The 19665-nt window shown below is 37.0% G+C and overlaps 1 protein-coding gene across 7 annotated transcripts in view; it reads left to right on the plus strand.

Annotated features, from left to right (window-relative positions):
• The first annotated feature begins 258 nt into the window (after window positions 1-258).
• Window positions 259-19665, plus strand: part of SCAF8 (SR-related CTD associated factor 8) — a 200908-nt gene continuing 181501 nt past the window's right edge. For 3 of the 7 annotated variants that reach the window (XM_072966089.1, XM_072966090.1, XM_006197708.3), the window contains exons 1-2: window positions 489-844; window positions 6318-6380. In XM_072966089.1, the coding sequence (XP_072822190.1) occupies window positions 815-844; window positions 6318-6380 (93 nt within the window). In that variant the 5' untranslated portion in view covers window positions 489-814. Of the gene's footprint in view, window positions 845-6317; window positions 6381-19665 lie in introns of all 7 variants that reach the window. The other 4 variants (XM_072966093.1, XM_072966091.1, XM_006197709.3 and 1 more) reach the window with 4 other exon arrangements.

A 19665-nucleotide genomic window follows, 5' to 3' on the forward strand; every position in this document is an offset into this window, starting at 1 on the left:
AAGGAAAGAACATTCATGGGAATGTGGATATTATCGCGCAAACGGGCCGCTTTGTGGGGCCGTTTGGGTTTTTCTGAGGGAAGTGCTTGGCAGTGGACCCCCAAGAGCGCTCCGCCCGGCAGCAGCGCTCGCTCCCGCCGCGGCCGGACGCGGGGAGGGGGCGAAGCGCTGGGGGCCCGGGCCGAGCGGAGCGGGGCCTCTGGGCGGCGACGCTCTGGCCGGCGCGCGCTCGATGGTTCCGCGCGGCCGTCCGGGCCCGCGCGGTCCAGTCGCCAGGGGGCGCGCTGGCCGGCGCCGCGGATCTCCGAGCTGCGCGGCCCGACTCGTGTCCGCCATATTGGATGCCGCAGCCGCTGCTGCCAGCGCTTCCTCCTCCGTCTTCGCCGTGCGCTGCTCGTCCCTGCGGCCCGAGCGGCGGGGAGGTGAAGCAGAGCCTGTCGGAGGAAGAGGAAGAAGGGGGTGGAGAGAGTAGGGGACCGGGCTAGAGGTTGGAGGCCCGAGACCGAGCGGGGCGGAGAAGAGAAGGCGCCGCGGCCCAGCCCCTCCCCCGCGCTGCCGACCCGCCCCGGCAGCCTCTGTTCCCCGGACCGGCGCTGCGCCCGCCCTAGCGGCCATGCCGGGGCCTCGCCGCCCCTGAGGGAGCCCTTCCCCGCCACTGCCTGCCCTTCCCCTCCGGCCCGGGGTCGCCGCGGCTCGGTCTCCCGCCGGCGCCCCGTCCTTGCGGCCGCGCCGCCGCCCCGGTCTCGCTCTCCCCACCCAGTGCAGTGGCCGCCGCCTCTTCCGCCGCCGGGCTCCGGACCTCCGCACCGACAACATGGAGGCCGTGAAAACCTTCAACAGCGAGGTTGGTATTGCAGCCCAGCCGCCCCTCCTGCCCCCACTCCCCCCACCCGCGACGAGGCCACGGCGAGGAGGGTGGGCATGGGCCCGTCCGGGCTTTCCAGGGTGGGGCGAGCGGCGGCCTAGCGGTGCCCGTGGGGGAGGGGTGTTTCTCTGCCCCGGCGCCCCTCCCCCGATTCCGGGGGGAGGGCTGGGGGAGGGCCGGCCAGGGACGGAGGGAGGTTCTGGTGTCTCCAGCACCCTACTGAATGGCTGCGGGGTGGGAGGGAAGGCTCGGTTGGGCCCTCCCCCGGAGGCTCCCGGCAGGTCTCCGGGTCAGTTCCGCCGAGGCCTGGCCCGCCCACCTCTTTCCTGGGCCTGCGGGATTTTAACTGGAGGCCGGACATCACTGCCCAGGCCTTCCCCGGGTCCTTAATGAGGCAGGCACTGATTGGGGTAGTGCAGGAAGAGCACCTAGAGGGGTGCTCCGTGATTACACTGCACGTAGTGTTTGTTTATAACTGGGATATTACTAGGTAATCTCCCACCTGGGGACTTACGCTAAGAGGATGGTTGATCGGGAGGCGAGTTTATTCTGCAGTTTCTTCTATTCTCACTCCCCCCTCTTATCATCACGACATAAAGACACAAATGGCAGGGAGAGCTGTGCTTGGAGAGAAGGAAGATGCTGTGGAAGCATTTCCCACGGGCTCATTCACATGTCATATATAAATAAGACTAGATTTTTAACAAGCAGCTGTCCAGGTTTCACTATTTAATTGCGTTTCCTAGTCTGAAGGGGGACAGGTTTCAATGCAATAAAAATCTTTCAAAACTCCGACTTGAATAGACCTTAGTGCTAACGTTAAACAAACATAGCAAGTGCATATCTACACAACCAGAATTAGCCTTACCTGTAAGCCTTAGAGAAAAATATTTTAATGTGATATTAACTAGAGTAGCATAAATTGTATGACCTTTTGATGTGGAAGTGCTGATACTCTATTCAGTGGTATAATTAACAGAATCTTAATTTTGCACCTTTTAAAGTATTATTGCTGTGATAATCTGAACAGGGCAATACTTTAAAGAGCTATTTTACAATTTTATTTGTTTTCCTTCCCCTCCCCCCTTCTCTCGCTCTCTCTGTTTCTAGAATTGGCGTTTGGGAAGCTTACCAAAGAAGCTAAAAATTAGATAACATTCATGTGAATTAGACTATCCGTATTAAGAGTAGAGAGCAGTGACACGGTTATATGAAAGCAAGCACTTTTTCTTTTAAAGGATTTTCTTTTTGAATATTGTATTTTCTTTTTTTTTTTTTTTTACTGCTTTTTGATACAAATTAGAGCAGTAGGCTTGGGAATTTTTCCATTTTATGAATTTATAGCTGATAATTTGGGTCAGATTATAAAATTTGGTTCCACCCTTCAATACTCTATTGTCCTTAAAATGTGGAATAAGAAGTAAGGATACTGTATGTTCCAATTTATTGCTAATAGTTTCACAACTTAGCGGGGGGCGGGGCGGGGGACCAGCTCCATGTAGCCTTTTTATTTGTTACATGTAGTGCTACATCACTAATACACTGTTAAAGTTTTTTTTTTAAATTATTAAAAAAAATCCTCTTCCTTGCAGTTATTTGATTTACCCCACCTTTTTTTGATGGATGTCTTTCCTGTTTATCTTGAGGGTGCCTAATATATTTCGTCCTCCATTTCCAGCCATCCCTGTATGATAGATATAAACAAGTCGTTGGTACCCTATGGTTGGTCGTAATAAAACACAGTAGAGTAGAAACGTTACAATTTTTCATTTTAGTATTGACATGAAGAATAAGGGGCCTAACATCTACATGGTTAGATTGATGTTTCACCTCTTTTCTCTAATCTTTACAGGAACGTGGAATTTGTAGTGATACTCCCATTTTTAGTGTGTGTAGCACTCTCCCCTTTCCTCTTATGGATTTCAAAGAACTTAAAACATCTTTTAACTCCTTTGTTTACTAATATGCCCAAACTTCACCATGTTTGAAAAATGGGATTGGTTTAAAAATAGTAGCAGTACTGAGTCACAAGAGTTGAGGAAGGGAAGTACATTTGAAGAAGATTCAGAAGAATATAAGAATATACCTTTTTCTTTTTTTTTCTTTTGTTTGGTATAAACACAAAATACATAATCCTGTTAGGTTTTTTTCCCTGATTTTTGAATATGTTTTCTGTGAATATAATGTTTGCTGATGTAGTAAAATTTGTTCTCTCAGTATGTAGTGAGGAAATAGTTCAATAATGATGTTTTTCCATTAAATCATGTGTTGCATGATTATAAAAATAATCCTTACAGAATCCTTGTTGCAGAAATAAAAAGTATCTGAGTTATGACGTTAGGAGAAAGAATGTTTAGAATGTTTCCTTATAGTGAATTTGGCTTTTAAAGGCGTTTATCTTTGGGCTGAGCCCAAAAGAACCTTCTGTGCCAAATTTAAAGTTATCTTTGAAACTTTGAATTGTCAAGAAATTCCATTTACTTTATATGGCACCAAAATATAGCTCTAAGCGTAGTATTTAAAATATGAAATGCTTAGCTTTTATGACTTGGTAATTCTCATGTGTTTCAAGGCTCTGGTTCCCCGCCCCCTCAACCCCTCCCCCCAAACCAGCAATAACAACAAACAAGCCAACATTGGCTTGAAAACAGGAATGTGGCAGAAGTTTTAAAGTTAAGAATATGTTTTTAGTTTCCAAACTGTAGATAAGTTTTAGTATGAGAATGTGAGACCTCATGCAGGATATGTATATGTCATGGCTGGAATGTCCTTCTGCCCCATGGACCTCCCTATTTCTCAAGGGGCTTTTTGACCTCCCCACCCCATGTTCAGATTCCTGTCAGAAGATCCTTTATGTGGTAAATTCCCCTTAATTATCATGAGTTAAATGAAATTGAGGCTCAAGAATTGGTATTTACGTGCCCACCATGCTAGTTTTGTGGGAAAACTGTAATTTCCAGTTAATCAATAGCGTTGTGATGAAAGTTAATCCCTTGACCACTAATGTCAGTTCTGAAATAGTGAAATTTGTCCGGACTGGAGTATAAGATTCCCTGAGGGTCATTGCTTGACCTGAGCAGTTAATTCTAGAAGAATTATTATCATTACAAGGCATTGTAGTTGCTGCTGCTCAGAGCTGGTGGCATTTACTTGTGATGGTTTAGTGTTCTCACCTCAGTGGAAAATGTCTCATATCGATCTGTTTAAATCTGTGGAGTGCTTTAGAGTCGCAGTTGAGTACTGGAGTGCAGCCGTTTTATGTGAGCTGCATGTCTTTACTCTGGCCTTAAGAATGCCACTGTATGGAGGTCATTATGGTAACCAGATTTTGGGTTTTGAAAAGAAAAAAAAGAATAGCAGTACATGACCCTTTTCTTAGACAATTCTAAGTGAACTGGAGAGGGCCTTTAGTAATATAGGAACTCTTACGTGGAAAAATCTAAGAATCTGTTATACATATGTCAAAAAAATGATTGCAGTTAAATTTTAGGATTTACCTTGATTCATAAATTCTTTACTCATCTTGAGGATATCTAGATTTTTAGTGTTTTTTGTCCTTAGGATCCTTTGGTTAGTCAGATGGCTTACTCTTTAAACTGTTTCAGAATGCAGACTTTTCCAGTCACTTTAACACCTAGTGCATTTTCTTCTGTCCTGTATCTTTCACATCAGAAGTGAAATCCTGTCTTCATTTTATTCCATTCCAGTTTTGTATCCAGAGTGTTTATTTGCCTGACTACAGAAAGTTTTATAATCTCCCCACCGATGTCTAGTAGTAGATATGGTTTGGAAGAGAACGGTTGGAAAGGTAGCAGGAATCACAAAAGCATATGAAATTTATTTTTATATTTAACCTTTGTGGTTCAGGAAAGGGAATTTATGTGAAGCATCTATAAAACATTGCATTTTTCTTTCATTTTCATGTATCAGGGAATCTGTCTCTTCTTATTCTCTCCTGTTTTAACTTTCCAGTGGGAGTTTTGCTTAATTGTAACGATTAGACTGTCTTTTTTTGTTTCTACTTTGTGAAAATCCCTTTTAAGATGTAGCAGTCTTTGTGTTATAAAGGAAGGAACCCTCCCTGACCCAGTGGTTTAAATCGGGGTTTCTCAGCCTGGGCACTGTTGGTATTTTGGGCTGGGTAATTATTTGCTGTGAGGAGCTGTCCTGTGCATTACAGGATGTTTAGTGGCAACCATGGCCTCTGTTCACTAGATTCCCCTATTGTGACAACTAGAAATGTCTCCCGGTACTACCAAATGTCCCCTGGGGGAGGAGGGCAAAATTGACCATGGTTGAGAATCACTAATTTAGGTCCCCTGTTAAGCTGTGTTTAAACATTCTGTGTTTTTCCTTCTGGTGATTGCTACATTTTTAAGTAATTAGCAGTAGTCTTTCCCACCAGATTATAAGTTTCATCAGGGCAGCGGCCACATACTTCATTGCTTCATATCCTTGATTCATAGCATAGTGCCTTAGGACATAGTATATGCAAAATAAAGATTTCTTGAATGGGTGGATGAATGATATACTAGGTAGCTGAATAACCTGGACCAAGGCAGGTAAAGTTTCTGGATGATGGTTTTCTCCTCTGTAAAATAAATGACTCTTCTGAGATTGTATTTAGATTCCCTGTTAGTTGGAGGATTCTTTGATTAAGTAAAAGTTAATATTTTGGAGGATTTAGTATGTATAAGCATTATTTTGAAGGTCATTTTATGGCACTGTAGGAGTATAGGAAATTAAGTGAGAAATTTTAAATCAAAACTCTGGTTTGTTTATGGTTATCACTTCTTACTAAGGGGAGAGTAGGGAAGGGACTATTTTATTGAAAGTTCCAGTTTAAATCCATCCTAAGTTTTATATTATAATTATAGTATTTTCAAATCTTTTTTGCTTGTTTTTCATTTTAAAACAACATATGGTAAAAGTTCTTTTTAACTAGTATGTAAAAAATTAGAATACAAGGATAATTGAGACTGATAGTAATCATTTTGGGGACTGTATAATTTGAGAATGTTTTAGTCTTAATCATTCAAGATTAAATATAAAAATTTTTGGCAGCATTGGAATTCACGAGATGTGTATATACATATATATATTTCAATCATTTTATTCTAGGCTAGCATTGAGTTTGTTATGGTAATTTTGATCAGCATTGAGGGGACATCCGTATTCCCCAGTCTTCTAAATATTTCATGATCATTTGCTCCTTATTTTTAGGAGTATAGTTGGCTTAGAATTAGTGCTGATACTGCTACTTGTACATGGAATTTTAGATATCTCTTTCTAGGGCCAGTTTTGCTGTTATTGGACAACTTCTAAGTCATAATGTTATGAGAGAATGTAATCAACCTTGACCTTGAACACTGGCTGAGCTCCTGAACTCTTACGTGAGCTCATTTTATATGGTTTTATTTTCTCAACATCTTTCTCTGCTCCTCTCTCTCAGGATTGTGCCTCTACTCCTGCTTGTACAGACTGCTTTTCCAGCAGCATGGACACAAGAAGCATAGTAAGATGATTATAATCCACATAAGGCAGGCCCTTGGGAAAATAATTAGGCTTAAGTTGGTAGTGAAATGATGTCTTGATTGTACGGGAAGTACTTGGAAAGTAGAATAAAGTTTGTCACTTAGAATATGTTAGTAATCTTAAAGAGAACATGTAGGGAATAAGTTGAATTTCTTCACAAAGATAGGTTAAGTGAAAAAAAGTTATTGTGCTTAGTAGTGAACATGAATCATATCTAAACTCTTGTTGTATTTACTTAAATTCTGCTCCATGTAATTTTTGCAGAAGAAATATTATTTGATATGAGTAAGTTGCATATCTCTAAATTTGATGTTTGGAAATAAAATACATCTTGTATTTTGAGGAAGTTCTTCAAACTATAAGATGACAACAGATCATTGATACTATGCTGTAGTAGTGGAGAAACAAAAAAAACTAAATCAAACTTTTGCTTTTCTAATTATAGAGGAGCAGATTTTGGTAGGGGTACTATTATGAGACATAAATGCTGGTGAGAAATGTTTCTGTAGCCTCTGATTTCTTGTCAGTTCTATCTCAAGTTTGATGGTAAATGCGATGTATTTGGTCTTCTGGTTTTGATTTTGTGCTTTTATTTTGTCTTTCTAATTCTGCTTTAGCAGAGTTTCTGATACACCATATTTTAAACTCAAGGAAGGGTATGTAAATATGTTATGGTATCTATTGTAGGTCAGGAAACACATTAGGAACTTTGACATTACTGTGTTTAGTCAGAATGAGGAATACAGATTATTTGTTCATGTTTTTAAAGACCGTTTATGGCTACTAAGTTAACATATGCCAAATTTGTTTTTAAAATAATTCTGCAACTTCGTATAATTTATTTGAAAGACCTAGGATTTTATTCCATCATTCATTTGTTCATTCATTTAACCAGTATTTAATGAATGCTTACCATGTACCAGACGTTTTTCTGTCTGCTGGGGTACCGTGGTAAACAAGACAGGCAAAAGCATATCTTCTTGGAGCTTATGTTCTTGTAGTCCATTTTCGTTCCGCTCATTAGATTTGTGTGCAGTGCTAGTGAGGCTGGGCAGGCTTTACTGGCTCTGGGATTGCTTCTTCGCCAGGGACTGGGTTGGTTGCAGCATTCTCTCCAGGCTCAGTTCTGCCTGGTCTGCTCTCAACATGTTGCCTTTACAGAGTCCAGATTGCTCATCTATTGTTTAAAATACAGATTCAGCAAGTAGACTTCCTTAAACAAGAATGTAATCTTATGTTTTCAGCAATGGGAGAATAAGTTGAGCTATTTCGTTTTATTTTGCACCAGCTTGCGTATCATGTATTAAATCTCCATTTGGCATTCCGGAATCGTAACTTTTTATAGACTATAGCTTTAAGGATATTTTCTTTTGTCAGTGAGGTATTAATTAGTCTCTACACACAAATGATTAAAAAATACTTTTATGTGGTGACCAAATCATTATGAATTTGGAGGATAAATAAATAAGTATTTGTATTTTTAAAACAAACTTCCTTGATTTAATAAGTATATGAAAAAACTTTGGTGTCTCATCTCTAAACACTTATTTTCTGAATTTGATTTGAATCTTTAGGGCTAATTTTAGCAGTTTGTGAATGAAAGATGAAAAGTTTGGATCATGTATTTTATGATATTGGAAACTTGGGAAATGACATAATGGTCATTTTACTCTGGGTCACAGTATCTAAAAGATCGACCAGTACTCTTGAAACTAACACAGTGTTATATATCAGCTGTATCTTAATTAAAAAAAAAAAAAGACTGACAAAGTCCTGGTTAATGGCTTTCTTTAATTTAGTAATATTTTTGACACAATAAAGTTTTATGGTTAAAAAAAGATACAGGTATTTGAATTTATTGAAATGGTAAAAAGAATGTTGCAAAAGTTAAAAAACTTCCAAACCAAAAGCATAGCAAATGTCTAGTTTCTAAAACAGCTGCTTGCTGTGATGAAAAAAGAAAAATGTCTGGCTTGTGTAATTTTGAAGTACTTTTTATTTACCAAACATTGTTGAAAGTGAGCCAATTTATAATATATGATGTTTCGTACTCTGCCCCTCTTTCCCAACCATTATCATGTTTCTGTAGATCTTTAGGATAAACTTGTGAGAAAAGTTGGGTAGGTGCTATCCTCATTTTATAGACAAGGAAACCGAGACCTACCATTGTGATTTTACTGAGGAAATGCGGCTTAAGCCTTAGAGCTGAGACTAGAAGGACCCTTGAGATGTCTTTCTTAGCTGCTGTGTAAATCACTTGATTTTTCATACTTCTTTTTGCTGGTGTAATATCCAAATATAAATTATTTTTTCCCACTTTTTAACTTTATTTTTACAACTTTAGGTTTACAGAAAAGTTGCAAGAATGATAAAGAACTTTTGTGTACACTTCATCCTGATTCCTCTAATTACTTAATCATATCTGCTTTCTTAATTCTTTCTTTACATGCATATGAACATACGTAGACTTTTTTTCCTGAACATTTGGAGAGTAAATTGCAGTTAATGATGCCTTTTACTTCCAAATGTAACTGTGTTTTCTGAAAACAAGGACATTCTCTTGTGTAACCATAGTACAATTATCGAAATCAAGAAATTGATTTTGCTATAATGCATTTGTCTGCAGACCTCATTCAGATTTCACTCATTGTACCCATAACGTCCTGAATAGAAAGAGTAAATCCTGCATTACACCTTGTGTTCACTTGTCTTGTCTCGCTAGTGTCCTTTAATTGGAGCAGTTGATTATTACTCTTTGTCTTTTATGACCTTTGATGATTGATGAGAATAGGCCAATTATTTTTAGAATTCCCTCAATATGGATTTGTCTGCTGTTGCTTCATGATTAGTTTCAGGTTATGTGTTTTTGGCAGGAATAATCCAGAAGTGATATTGTGTTCTTAGGACGCACATGGTGTTTATTTATCCCATTAATTGGAATGTTAATTTTTTTCTACAAAGTTTCTCCATTGTAAAATTACTATTTTTCCCTTTGTAACAAGTATCTTATGGGAGGATATTTTTGAAACTATGTATAGCTTGTTGTTACTCATCAAACTTTCACTTTTTTTTTTTTTTAGCATCCAGTTAATTCTTGCTTAAATCAGACTAAGATGGTTGTCAGATGGTGGTTTTCTGAGTCTTTTGTTTATTTATTTATTACTGGTATTCTGTAAGAGCTTTTCCTTCTCTCCATTTATATATTTATGCATTATCAGTATGAACTCAAGGATTCTTTTTTATTCATTGGGGTCTTTTGATGTCTGCACTCCTTCAGGATGTCTCCTGTGTCCTTTTGACATGTGCTTGTCTTTTTGTGTGTGTGTGTGCTTGTCATTTTCTGAGTACTCACTTTCTTGTATTAAGATATTCCCATCCCAGCTCTGGAATCACTCTTTTTTTCCAAAGAACCCTGCTTTCTTCTAGTGGTTATCTACTAGCAGATTGAGCTAGAAATTTTTTGTATGTGTGAACATGCTTATATGTACATATACACAATTTTTAAAATCATTAAAAAAATTTTTTTTTGATTTTTGATAGAGAAGGTAAGTAGGTTTATTTATTTATTTTAATGTAGGTACTGGGAATTGAACCCAGGACCTCATGCATGTTAAGAATACGCTCTATCACTGAGCTATACCCTTCCCCTCCATACACAATTTTTAATGTTTTTTTTTTTTTTTTACCTATCTACCTATCTAAAAGCTATGGGTTCATCCTGATATCCCAGTAGAGTCCAGTACTGTAGGGTTCATTCTAGCCTTCCTGTTTCCAAACCTATAGTTCCTTTCTCTGACAGTGACAAAAGTAGTTCCCGTTATCTGCAATATATTTACTTATGGTTGGATCAGTCCTAAAATACACAGAAAGTAGTTTCAGAATTTCTAAGCCATATGTCTGTGAAAACAAACCTATTAACTAGAATTATTATAGTTGTTTATAGTTCATTATTTGTTTAGCCTGAGGTTATATAGTCAAAATGCTGTGTTCAAACATTGCTTGTTTTTTTTTGCCCTTAATATAGTTTTGCTATTCCTTTGAAATATATTTAGGTTCATTTTTTCCCCCTGTTTGTATTCCATTTTGCTTTTTCCTCCATCCATTTTTGTTATTTTTTTAAATATGTAAAATATTAAACATAAATTAACTATAATCCTCCTCACTAGCTTGCTTCAGCATTATAACCACTTATGCTCTGGTGGGGGGAAAAAAACAAAAAACCATTTCCTTAACATTCTTCAAATCAAATGAGCAAAATTTAGAGGTTTAGATATGGAGAAGATCTTAGGTAAAAGCGCATATTCTGTGTTCCTAATAGTGCAGATTCAATTCATAGGCAAAAGTGTGTATTCAAAAAACTTTTCATTCTGTTTTGAATGAAATATCCATTTACAAGGGCCAGGTGGTAAATATTAGGTTTTGTAGGCCTCTTAAGGTCTCTTTTACATAATCTTGTTGGTTTTCCACAATTCTTTTAAAATGTAAAATCATTCTTGACTTGAGGGCCTACAAAAATAGGCCTTGCGCCATACTTTCCTGGCCATGCTGCAGTCTGAAACCTGAGAACTTGATTAATGGCATACTACTTAGAAATCATAATTATAAGTGAACATGAAGATACGTTCCTTATAGGCTTTATAAGCCTTATTTTAACATTAAAAACAAATGAAAAACTTAAAAGCCTGCCTTAGTGAAAACATTTATTCGACATGTTTTTTGAGCACCTACCACCACGTGTAGATGTTCAGATGCTAGTCTAGGCTCTAGAGAAAAACAGGGGGCCCTCCTCCCAAATCTCCGCCCTCGTGGACTTTACATTCAGTTTTTGCATGTGGGTGTGTACTGGAAATACATGTTTCTTACTTTTTTTTAATTTTGTGGGGAGGCAATTAGGTTTGTTTGTTTATTTATTGGAGGTACTGGGGACTGAGCTTAGGACCTCATGCACACTAAGCACGAGCTCTACCTCCGAGCTGTACACTGCCCCCCGCATGTTTCTTTTTTTTTCCATAGTTGGTGACATTTGATCTACTAAAAGTTTTTTTGTATTAATTGCTTCAGAACAAGCATTCTTTCTTAAAAACTTGATTTAAAAAATGCAGCAAAGGGGGCAAACTTTTAAAGACCTGGCTCATTTCTTCCCATCTCCCATTCATGATACTTTCATTGTGTAGCTTCACTAATTCACTGAAGGAAGAGAAGTAAAACCTCATTAATTGGATGCAGAAGCCAGACTTATGTTCTACAATATACATGTACTTATCTCTAAAATGTACTGGTCAAGAATGTACATAGCAGTAATTCAGCTAATCTTCTTTTACTGCTTTAATGAATAAATAGGACTACCCAAAGTTAAGGACCACCATGAAAGTAGTTGCTTGTGTAGGTTTCTTGAAATAGGAAAAAGGTCTCCTAATAATGCTAATACTCGTTTACTGGATAAAAGCTCAAAAATGATGTGCAGGCTGTCTTGTGCCTGGTTAAGTAGCAGCACCTTTGAGTAAACATCATCAAAATGAGTTTTTACCATGTTATGTTTGTTGCTGAAATGACTCATCTCTTTGAATAGTTTTTTTAATAAGCATTTAATAAACCAGTAAGCATTTTTTAAAAATGCTTTATTGAGATATGAATGACTGCTTTTGTAGGGATTATTAACATATTTGGCTTTTTTTTTTTAACACCAAGAAAAGTGGTTTTTATTTTTATAGCAGTTCCTCTTATTGGGCAGAATTTTCCAAATTCTTCCCATTCTATCAGGGAACTTGGAACCCTTTTTAGAGGCCTATCTCTGCTTTGGTGACAGTTACAAGAACAAGACATATGACCAACTCAGCTGAAGAGGATTGATATCCTAAAGGAGCCGGCCAGAGGCTGCCCACATCATTCTTAGTACAAAATTTCCTAATTCAGTGTTTTGATTTACTTGCAAAATCAAAGGATTACTATCTCAGACCTCTGAGAACTGTAACAATGAGTGATTCCAAATAATTCTATGAGTGCTTCCTTTATTTTGCTAGTCCTTCAAGATTGTGAGACAATCTTTTCATCCTATTTTAATTACTGTACAGTTTTCAAATTGCTAGAATGTGATATTAGCCCATGGAGGTTTTAATGTAATCACAGCTATTGGTTGGAAAGAATGCTAGAAAAGTAGTTGCTGGCCCTTTGAACTTTGCTATTTATGCATGTTTGCCGTCCATCAGGCATTGTACTCTGCAGGGTGGTTACCAGTGCTAATCAGATACCTTCATCCTTTTTCTCATATTTTAATAAGGGTGGGGTTGGGAATGGATTACCACAAAGAGTAGGAAGGTCATGTGTTGGAGACTATGATGAAGTACTGATGTAGACTGTGCACTGTTCTGATTATATCATGTGTACACCGTATGAGGGAGGAGACATTGTGTGAGGCAGAGAATAAAGATCATTTTCAAGGACAGGGCAACTTTGGGTAAGGCATGGGGTTGGTTAGAGTGCTGGAGGGTTAGGCAAGGATCATCTGATGAAGGGTCTTTGTACCTATGCACAAGACCTCACTTTTAATCAAAATGGAATGGAGACTGAGGGTTTTAAATAAAAGCATAAGTTCTAAATTTGTGTTTTAGAGAGATTAGTATCTTTGTGGAACAGGGCAGGGCAACAGAAGGATGAGATTGGGGGAAGGAAGGTTAAATTAATACAGAGAAGATGAGCTCAACTACAGTAATAATGGGGAGAAGACAACTAGATGAATACAAAATAAATTTAATAATAGGGAGCTGGACATAAAGGAGAGGGTGGTGCCAGGGCTTCGGCTAAGTGACAAGGTAGATAAAATGATGTGGCACCAGTCACTTAGTAGGGCAAACAGGAGGAGCCAAAAACTTGAGGGGAACAATAATTTGGTGGGTTGGGTTGGATTGGATGAGGGATCATTTTTCCATCTAGAATAAAAGAGTATGGAAGGAGGCTTGAAATCACCCATATCTCAACCACCCAAAGACACTGTTACTGATTTGTTGAATATAGTAGTAGCTTCATACACTGTGAAGATTTGGCGTCTAGGGGACATCAAGGTGGAAATAACCGGCTGGATATGGATCAGGCACTTGGAGAGAATAGGCTAATTATGGAGATTTGGAAAGGAGGGAGATGATTTAGAGAAAGAGGAGAAAAAGGCTTAGAGCAAAAATCTTGTAGAATCTTTCATCTTCCTCAGTTTGGTTGTTGTTTTAGATAAATGTATTTGTGAATATAAGGACATTTTAAAGCAACTTTGCTTGGAATTTGCTTCATTTTTAAATTCTGCTTATACAATTAGATGTTCTTAAATGCAATTAAAATTTAAGTAGTAAGTTTGAATAGGTCTCTGAATAAAACTGAAGATTAAATTGTTTAATGAAATTTTATTAAAATTTTTAACATTGAGCCTACTCATTTCATTGAGCACTTCACTAGCTCCTCTTAGTCATATAATTCTTTATCTGAACTCTGTCTATAGTAACCAATTTATTGTAAACATGGAATTGTGGTGAATTTGAAGTCTGTTAGTAGAAATAAAACCCATATTTATTTGAGAAACTCCAGCTAATATAGTTAGTAATGAAGAGGATTTACAAATGAATTATTCATTCTCTTGTTTTCGTTTTGGACATTTCACTATTATGAAGTTGCTTACCGAAATTATTTAGTACTTCTAAAATTAAGAGGAGGTAAAATTCACATCTTTTTATTTTGATGTTACAAAAGATATAGAAAAGAACTGAAATTAAAGGAAGGTGGGTTGTTTGGATCTCAGGGAAAATTTAAACTGAAGAGTTATTTTTATATATGTACCTGTTTATTTATATTTACATATTTTGTTTTCTCCTATGGAGAATCATTTCTGTTCTCTTTGATATTAGAATGGGGTAGCCAAAGACCATTACAGTCACGTTATGAATTTGTAGTTATATGAGTGGGTTCCTTGTGTATTTCCTTGTTGATGCTTAAACTTGATTTCCAGAAATTACAAATTTTAGAACTGAAAGGGTTGTGATAGTGTATCATTTAACAGGCACGTTTTATGGATGAAGAATCAAGGCCCCAAGATGATAAAACTTGTTAAGAATCACAGTTTATCGGAGGCACACAGTTAGCGGCCAAATTAGAAGAAATTTCTGCTCTCTGTGTCTCAGTTCATTGTTTCTACTTTTTCAGTATGATTTTTTGAGTGAGATTTCGTAGTGTTTATGTGTGTTGTAGGTGGAGGAGGAGTGGGAATTGGTGATTCTTTGTAAATTATTAGCACTTTGTGCTAACCCTAGACCAGGATAAGGAACTGACTCCTGGACTGCTGCTTTCCTGCTCCCAAAGCAGGGCGCCGTAGGGGACGTGCATTCCTTGGCAAGGGAGTATTACACAGTAACGCCCACTTAGCCAGCAGCTTTCTAGCAACCCAGCCCTCTGTGGAAAAGTAAAAAAAGGCCTTTGAGTATCGTATCTTGTACTTTCCTTGTAGGAGGAGGGGTACGGTTACTTTACAAGCCTGTATCCTTAGCATGTTTCTCATTTTTATTTTAATAATGATGGCTCCTTGTAACTGCTTTCTTTAGACTGCTGTTTAGAAAGCTCCTGGTCCATGTATTTTAAAGCATGACAAGGCTACAAAATTAATATGGATGATTTCAGAGTAAGTTGTGATAGGTTACAGGTGGCAAGGAGGGAGATAGTTTTACCATTTAAAATGTGATTATAAAATTCTCTTAGGTATTAGCCCTAATTAATAAGTTTTCTAATTAATTTTTCTTAGCTTCAATTTACTCATTTTAAAAATAGGGATAATGATACCTTCCCTGATTACCTGTCTGAATTGGTTCAAATATTTAAACTATTGGCTGGTTTGGAATTATTCAAAAAAGTTGGTTTAAATAAAATTTTAAATATTCAGAGAAGTTGGTTTGAATATATGAAGTTGTAAGATAATTTTATAAAGTCTTGGAAAGGTAAAGAATGCTAGTTCTAATGGTCCTAGTTTTATAGCGATAACTAAAGAATACTAAGAAAAGTAGTTTTCTTTTTTAAAGCTGCAACTGGGAACATTTAGTGTCATTGTGGATATCTTTGTTGCCCTGGAAAGTATTTTCATATTATAACATTTTAATAATGGGTAAAAATTTTGGAGAATATTAGCTATAAAGAAAGTGCTAGATTATATTCAGCATATTTTCCAAGTTGGAGGACTAGTCGAACAAAACTTTTGAGTAGCAGGCAGTAACAAAATACAGACCATGATATAGTTTGGACCAGTATTATTGGTCATCACTGATAAGAATTTCAGTATTGTACTAAATCCAGCACGGCTTTTAGGAGAATCAGTTTTAAAGTTATTAGGAGTTTAATTTTGCACCAGAATGTATTTAATATATGTGTATTACATATGTACATGTACACATTTATGTTTCTTGTATATGTATACACACATACAGATGCAAATAGAAAATTCTGAAAAGTAGCTTACCAAGCCTCTTAGCCGTGATTATCTCTTGAGAGAGCAATAGGTGAATAGCGTGCAATGAATGAAGGTTTTCAATATTTGGAATTTTTCACAATATTACCTTGTTAGTTTTGTGATATTTCCCCCAAACTCAAAATACTGTGTGTCTTAGCTTTTGGGAGAAAGATGGTGTTGATGTGTTTTAGTGATATTTGAATTAAATCCTTTAGAGAAAGTGAGCCACCTTGCTAAGGGTTGGAAGACTTAAAACTTACTGCTTAAATTTCATGTTTAAATGAAACTTATTTAGCTGTTGTTTAAGCAGTAGACGTATGAGCTTCAGGATCTGTTGTCTTGAACTCCCCGGGGTTACTAGTTAGGTTGACGCTGTCACTCTGTGTGTCTCCACAGTCGTCACCGTCTTAAACTGTGACTCAGTTGTGTGTGCTTAGTTGGATGCTGGCTGATGGGCTTTGCTTTGTTTTGGAAACTGTTGGGATAGCCAGAAGAACTGGGTTTGAGACATGGTTCTGTAGCTTAATACCAGTTTGAATGTAGTTAGGTTATTTACCCAAAGTTTATGTATCTATAAAATGACAGTAATAAATACCCATCTTATCGGGCCATTTCTGAAAGTAAAAGTGATAGAGCTTGTGTGATACTGCTTAATAGGTGACAGAGTGCCATGCAGATGAGAAGTAGTACTTATTTTTATTTTTCTCCTTTATTGTGCTATTGCCTGTCTCTTTTTTAAATCTTTTCATTTGTTGCTCTTTTTCCTGAAATGATTTTACCCTAAGGTCTGGTAGGCTTTTGGTCTGCTTACTCTTCCTCTGATATTTAGTCTTCAATATTTATTCTTCATTTCTTCACCTGTTACCTTTTCAGGGAAGACTGTTGTTTTTTCCTTCTGGGATTCAGTCTTATCTTCTAGGTATTACGTACACATGTTCACGTGCAATGGTAATTGTTATCACCCCAACCTAAACTTGTCTTTCTTCTAAAAACTTACTTTTAGACTCCCTCTTTATGTCAGTAGTGAGTTATGTTCCCAAACACTCATATTTGAAAACTTGGATTTTTTGTAGTTGCTTTTTTTTTTATTTGTATCTTTTCAGTCATGAAATCCAATGAATTGTTTTTAAAAGTATGTTTGAATCCCTCAGTTCCCTTTTTTTCTTAGTATGAATACTTTAGTCCATGCCCTCGTCACTTCCCCTTTGGTTTGTTATAGTCAGGTTTTAATTGGCTCTTAATTTATTCTCTTTTCTCTGAAGTTCACACAGTAAAGCTAATGTTTTTTTTTAGATTACTGGATTAACTTTTACTAGATTACAAACAACTGTTTTCTTTGAATCACTTTGTACTTTGACAAACCTTTCAGATTACCTTTGCTTTCAACTGTGGATTTAAGGCTTTTTGTAAGACTATTTTGTAAATAAGTTATTTATAAATATTTATATGTAAACATATAAATATTCTATGTACATTGCATAGTCACAAGTACTGTGAAATGAGAGGGTTTATTATGTGCAAAGCTGAGCACTATATATTCCCATCTTTGTGTCTTGTTTTTGGTGCTCATTGATTCTCTAGTAGGAAAGCACAGCAGTCTGTTGAGATTTTAATGCATTCCCATTAGGAAATAGCCACTTCTTTAATACGTTTTGAAAATTGCTTTTTGTCAAGAGATTTATTGATGAGTATTCTATATAAGTAAATAGCATAGAAGCAGAATCATAGCTGTAACAGGAATGCTCTTTTTTTTCCAAGCGGTCCATTTGGCTTCCATTTTCTTTCTTTGTTTTTTTGGCAGGGGGAGGTAATTAGGTTTATTTATTTATTAATGAAGATAGTGGGGATTGAACGCAGGGCCTCATGCATGCTAAGCTCACACTCTACCACTGAGCTCTACCCTCCCTCCCCCATTTTCTTTATTAAACCTTTTATTTGTTGTTTCTAATTACATTTCATTTGTCTAAATACTTTCCTCAGTAGCACTTTTTATTTTGGCACTAAATTATGCACTGTGTTCTTGTTTTCCTGAGGCATGGTTTTCCAAATTTTTTTTTTAACACTTTTTTTCAGTTTTATTGAAATATAATTGACATACAACACTTGTATAAGGTTAAGGTGTACAACATAGTGATTTGACTTACATATTTGGTGAAATGATTACCACAATAAGTTTAGTTAACATCCATCATCTCATATAGATACAAAAAAATCAAAAATGTTTTTTCCTTGTGATGAGAACTGTTAGGACCTACTTGCTTAACAACTTTCAAATATATCACACAGCACTGTTAACTAAAGCCATCTTCATTGTCATACGCTACATCTCTAGTACTTATTTATCCTATTACTGGAAATTTATGAGATATAAGTTTATTAAGAAAAAAATAATAGAGTAATACTTCTACTTATACTAATGTTTTTGTTTTTACATTTTTTATGTGATTTATAATCATTTTACAATGTGTCAAATTCCAGTGTTCAGCACAATTTTTCAGTCATTCATGGACATATACACACTCATTGTCACATTTTTTTCTCTGTGATTTGGTTTTCCAAATTTTTAAATACCACCTTGGTATATTATTCCTCTGATAAATGCATATGGGAACATGAGGGGAGAAAAACAAAGACGCTCAGTCACAAATGGTTAAGCAAATTGTTTCCCCATACACCAGCTTTTTCATATACACACTTCAAATTAGTATCTCCACAAAAACTATGTGTGATCACACTTTAGAGACCTTTGGGATCATTAGTGAATTGCCGAAGTTGACAATGGTAAATCTCAGAATACTAAGAATCCAGTATATTATAATAGTGGTATGACTGTGCCCTTCCCCTTCCACCTCAGTAGACTCATAGTTGAGGTGAAGGTCTTAATGTTATCTTTTATCTCTTGAAGGGCTTAATATATTGTGCTTATCTGCAGTAACTATTTAATGAATGGTGGTTTGATTTGATTTAAGTCACCATTGACCTGTTAATCAGTTGAATTTGGCTTTGTATTTCTCCGTTCTTTGTTTCCAGCCAGTTTTACCTTGAAAATAAAACTTCATTGATCTGTTTATTTCAGAATGAGGCATTCTGCTGCTTTGAAATCTTTATTTCCATGAATATTGGCATAGGATTATAGAAACAGAGTTGCAAAGGCTATTAAAAGTAAACTTGAGTAGGAAGGTTATGCTCAGTGGTAGAGCACATACTTAGCATGCATAAGGTCCTGAGTTCAATCCTGAGTACCTCCATTTAAAAAAAAATTAATCACTCCTCCCCCCCAAAAAAGTTTGGGGGTGAGGGGAGAAAGTATATCATCACCCCAGCTTTGGCATTCTAGTTTGAGCAAAATAAATATGTTGCATTCAAGTGAATTTAGATATGAAGAAGCTGGATAAATTTATTTTTCTGTCTTGTATGTGGTTACCTGGTTATGTTTGGAACCCAGTAAGCTAATTTCTCAAAGTTAAGTCAGCTTATATTTGAGTAATTAACATGTTCAAGGAACTGTTTTAGGTGTTGTAGAGGATATGAAAAAAAGACACTGATATTGGTAACTGTTTATTGAGGGTTTATAGTGTGTAATGTCAGTATTTTCCAAAGTGGATGGATGAATAGAGAGATACTGAAATAGACTAAACAAAACAAATTATGAGCAAAACTATTTTACGTCGTGATTAGATTGCTATGAAGATAATAAGCAGAGTGTATGACAGTTACAGGAGGAGGAAGACCTATGTCTGTCTTCTACACACACGTTCATACGTACGTAAATACACCACTGGTGGCGTGTGAT

The sequence above is a fragment of the Vicugna pacos genome, chromosome 8 (assembly GCF_048564905.1).
Source record: "Vicugna pacos chromosome 8, VicPac4, whole genome shotgun sequence".
In the NCBI taxonomy this organism is placed as follows: Eukaryota; Metazoa; Chordata; class Mammalia; order Artiodactyla; family Camelidae; genus Vicugna; species Vicugna pacos.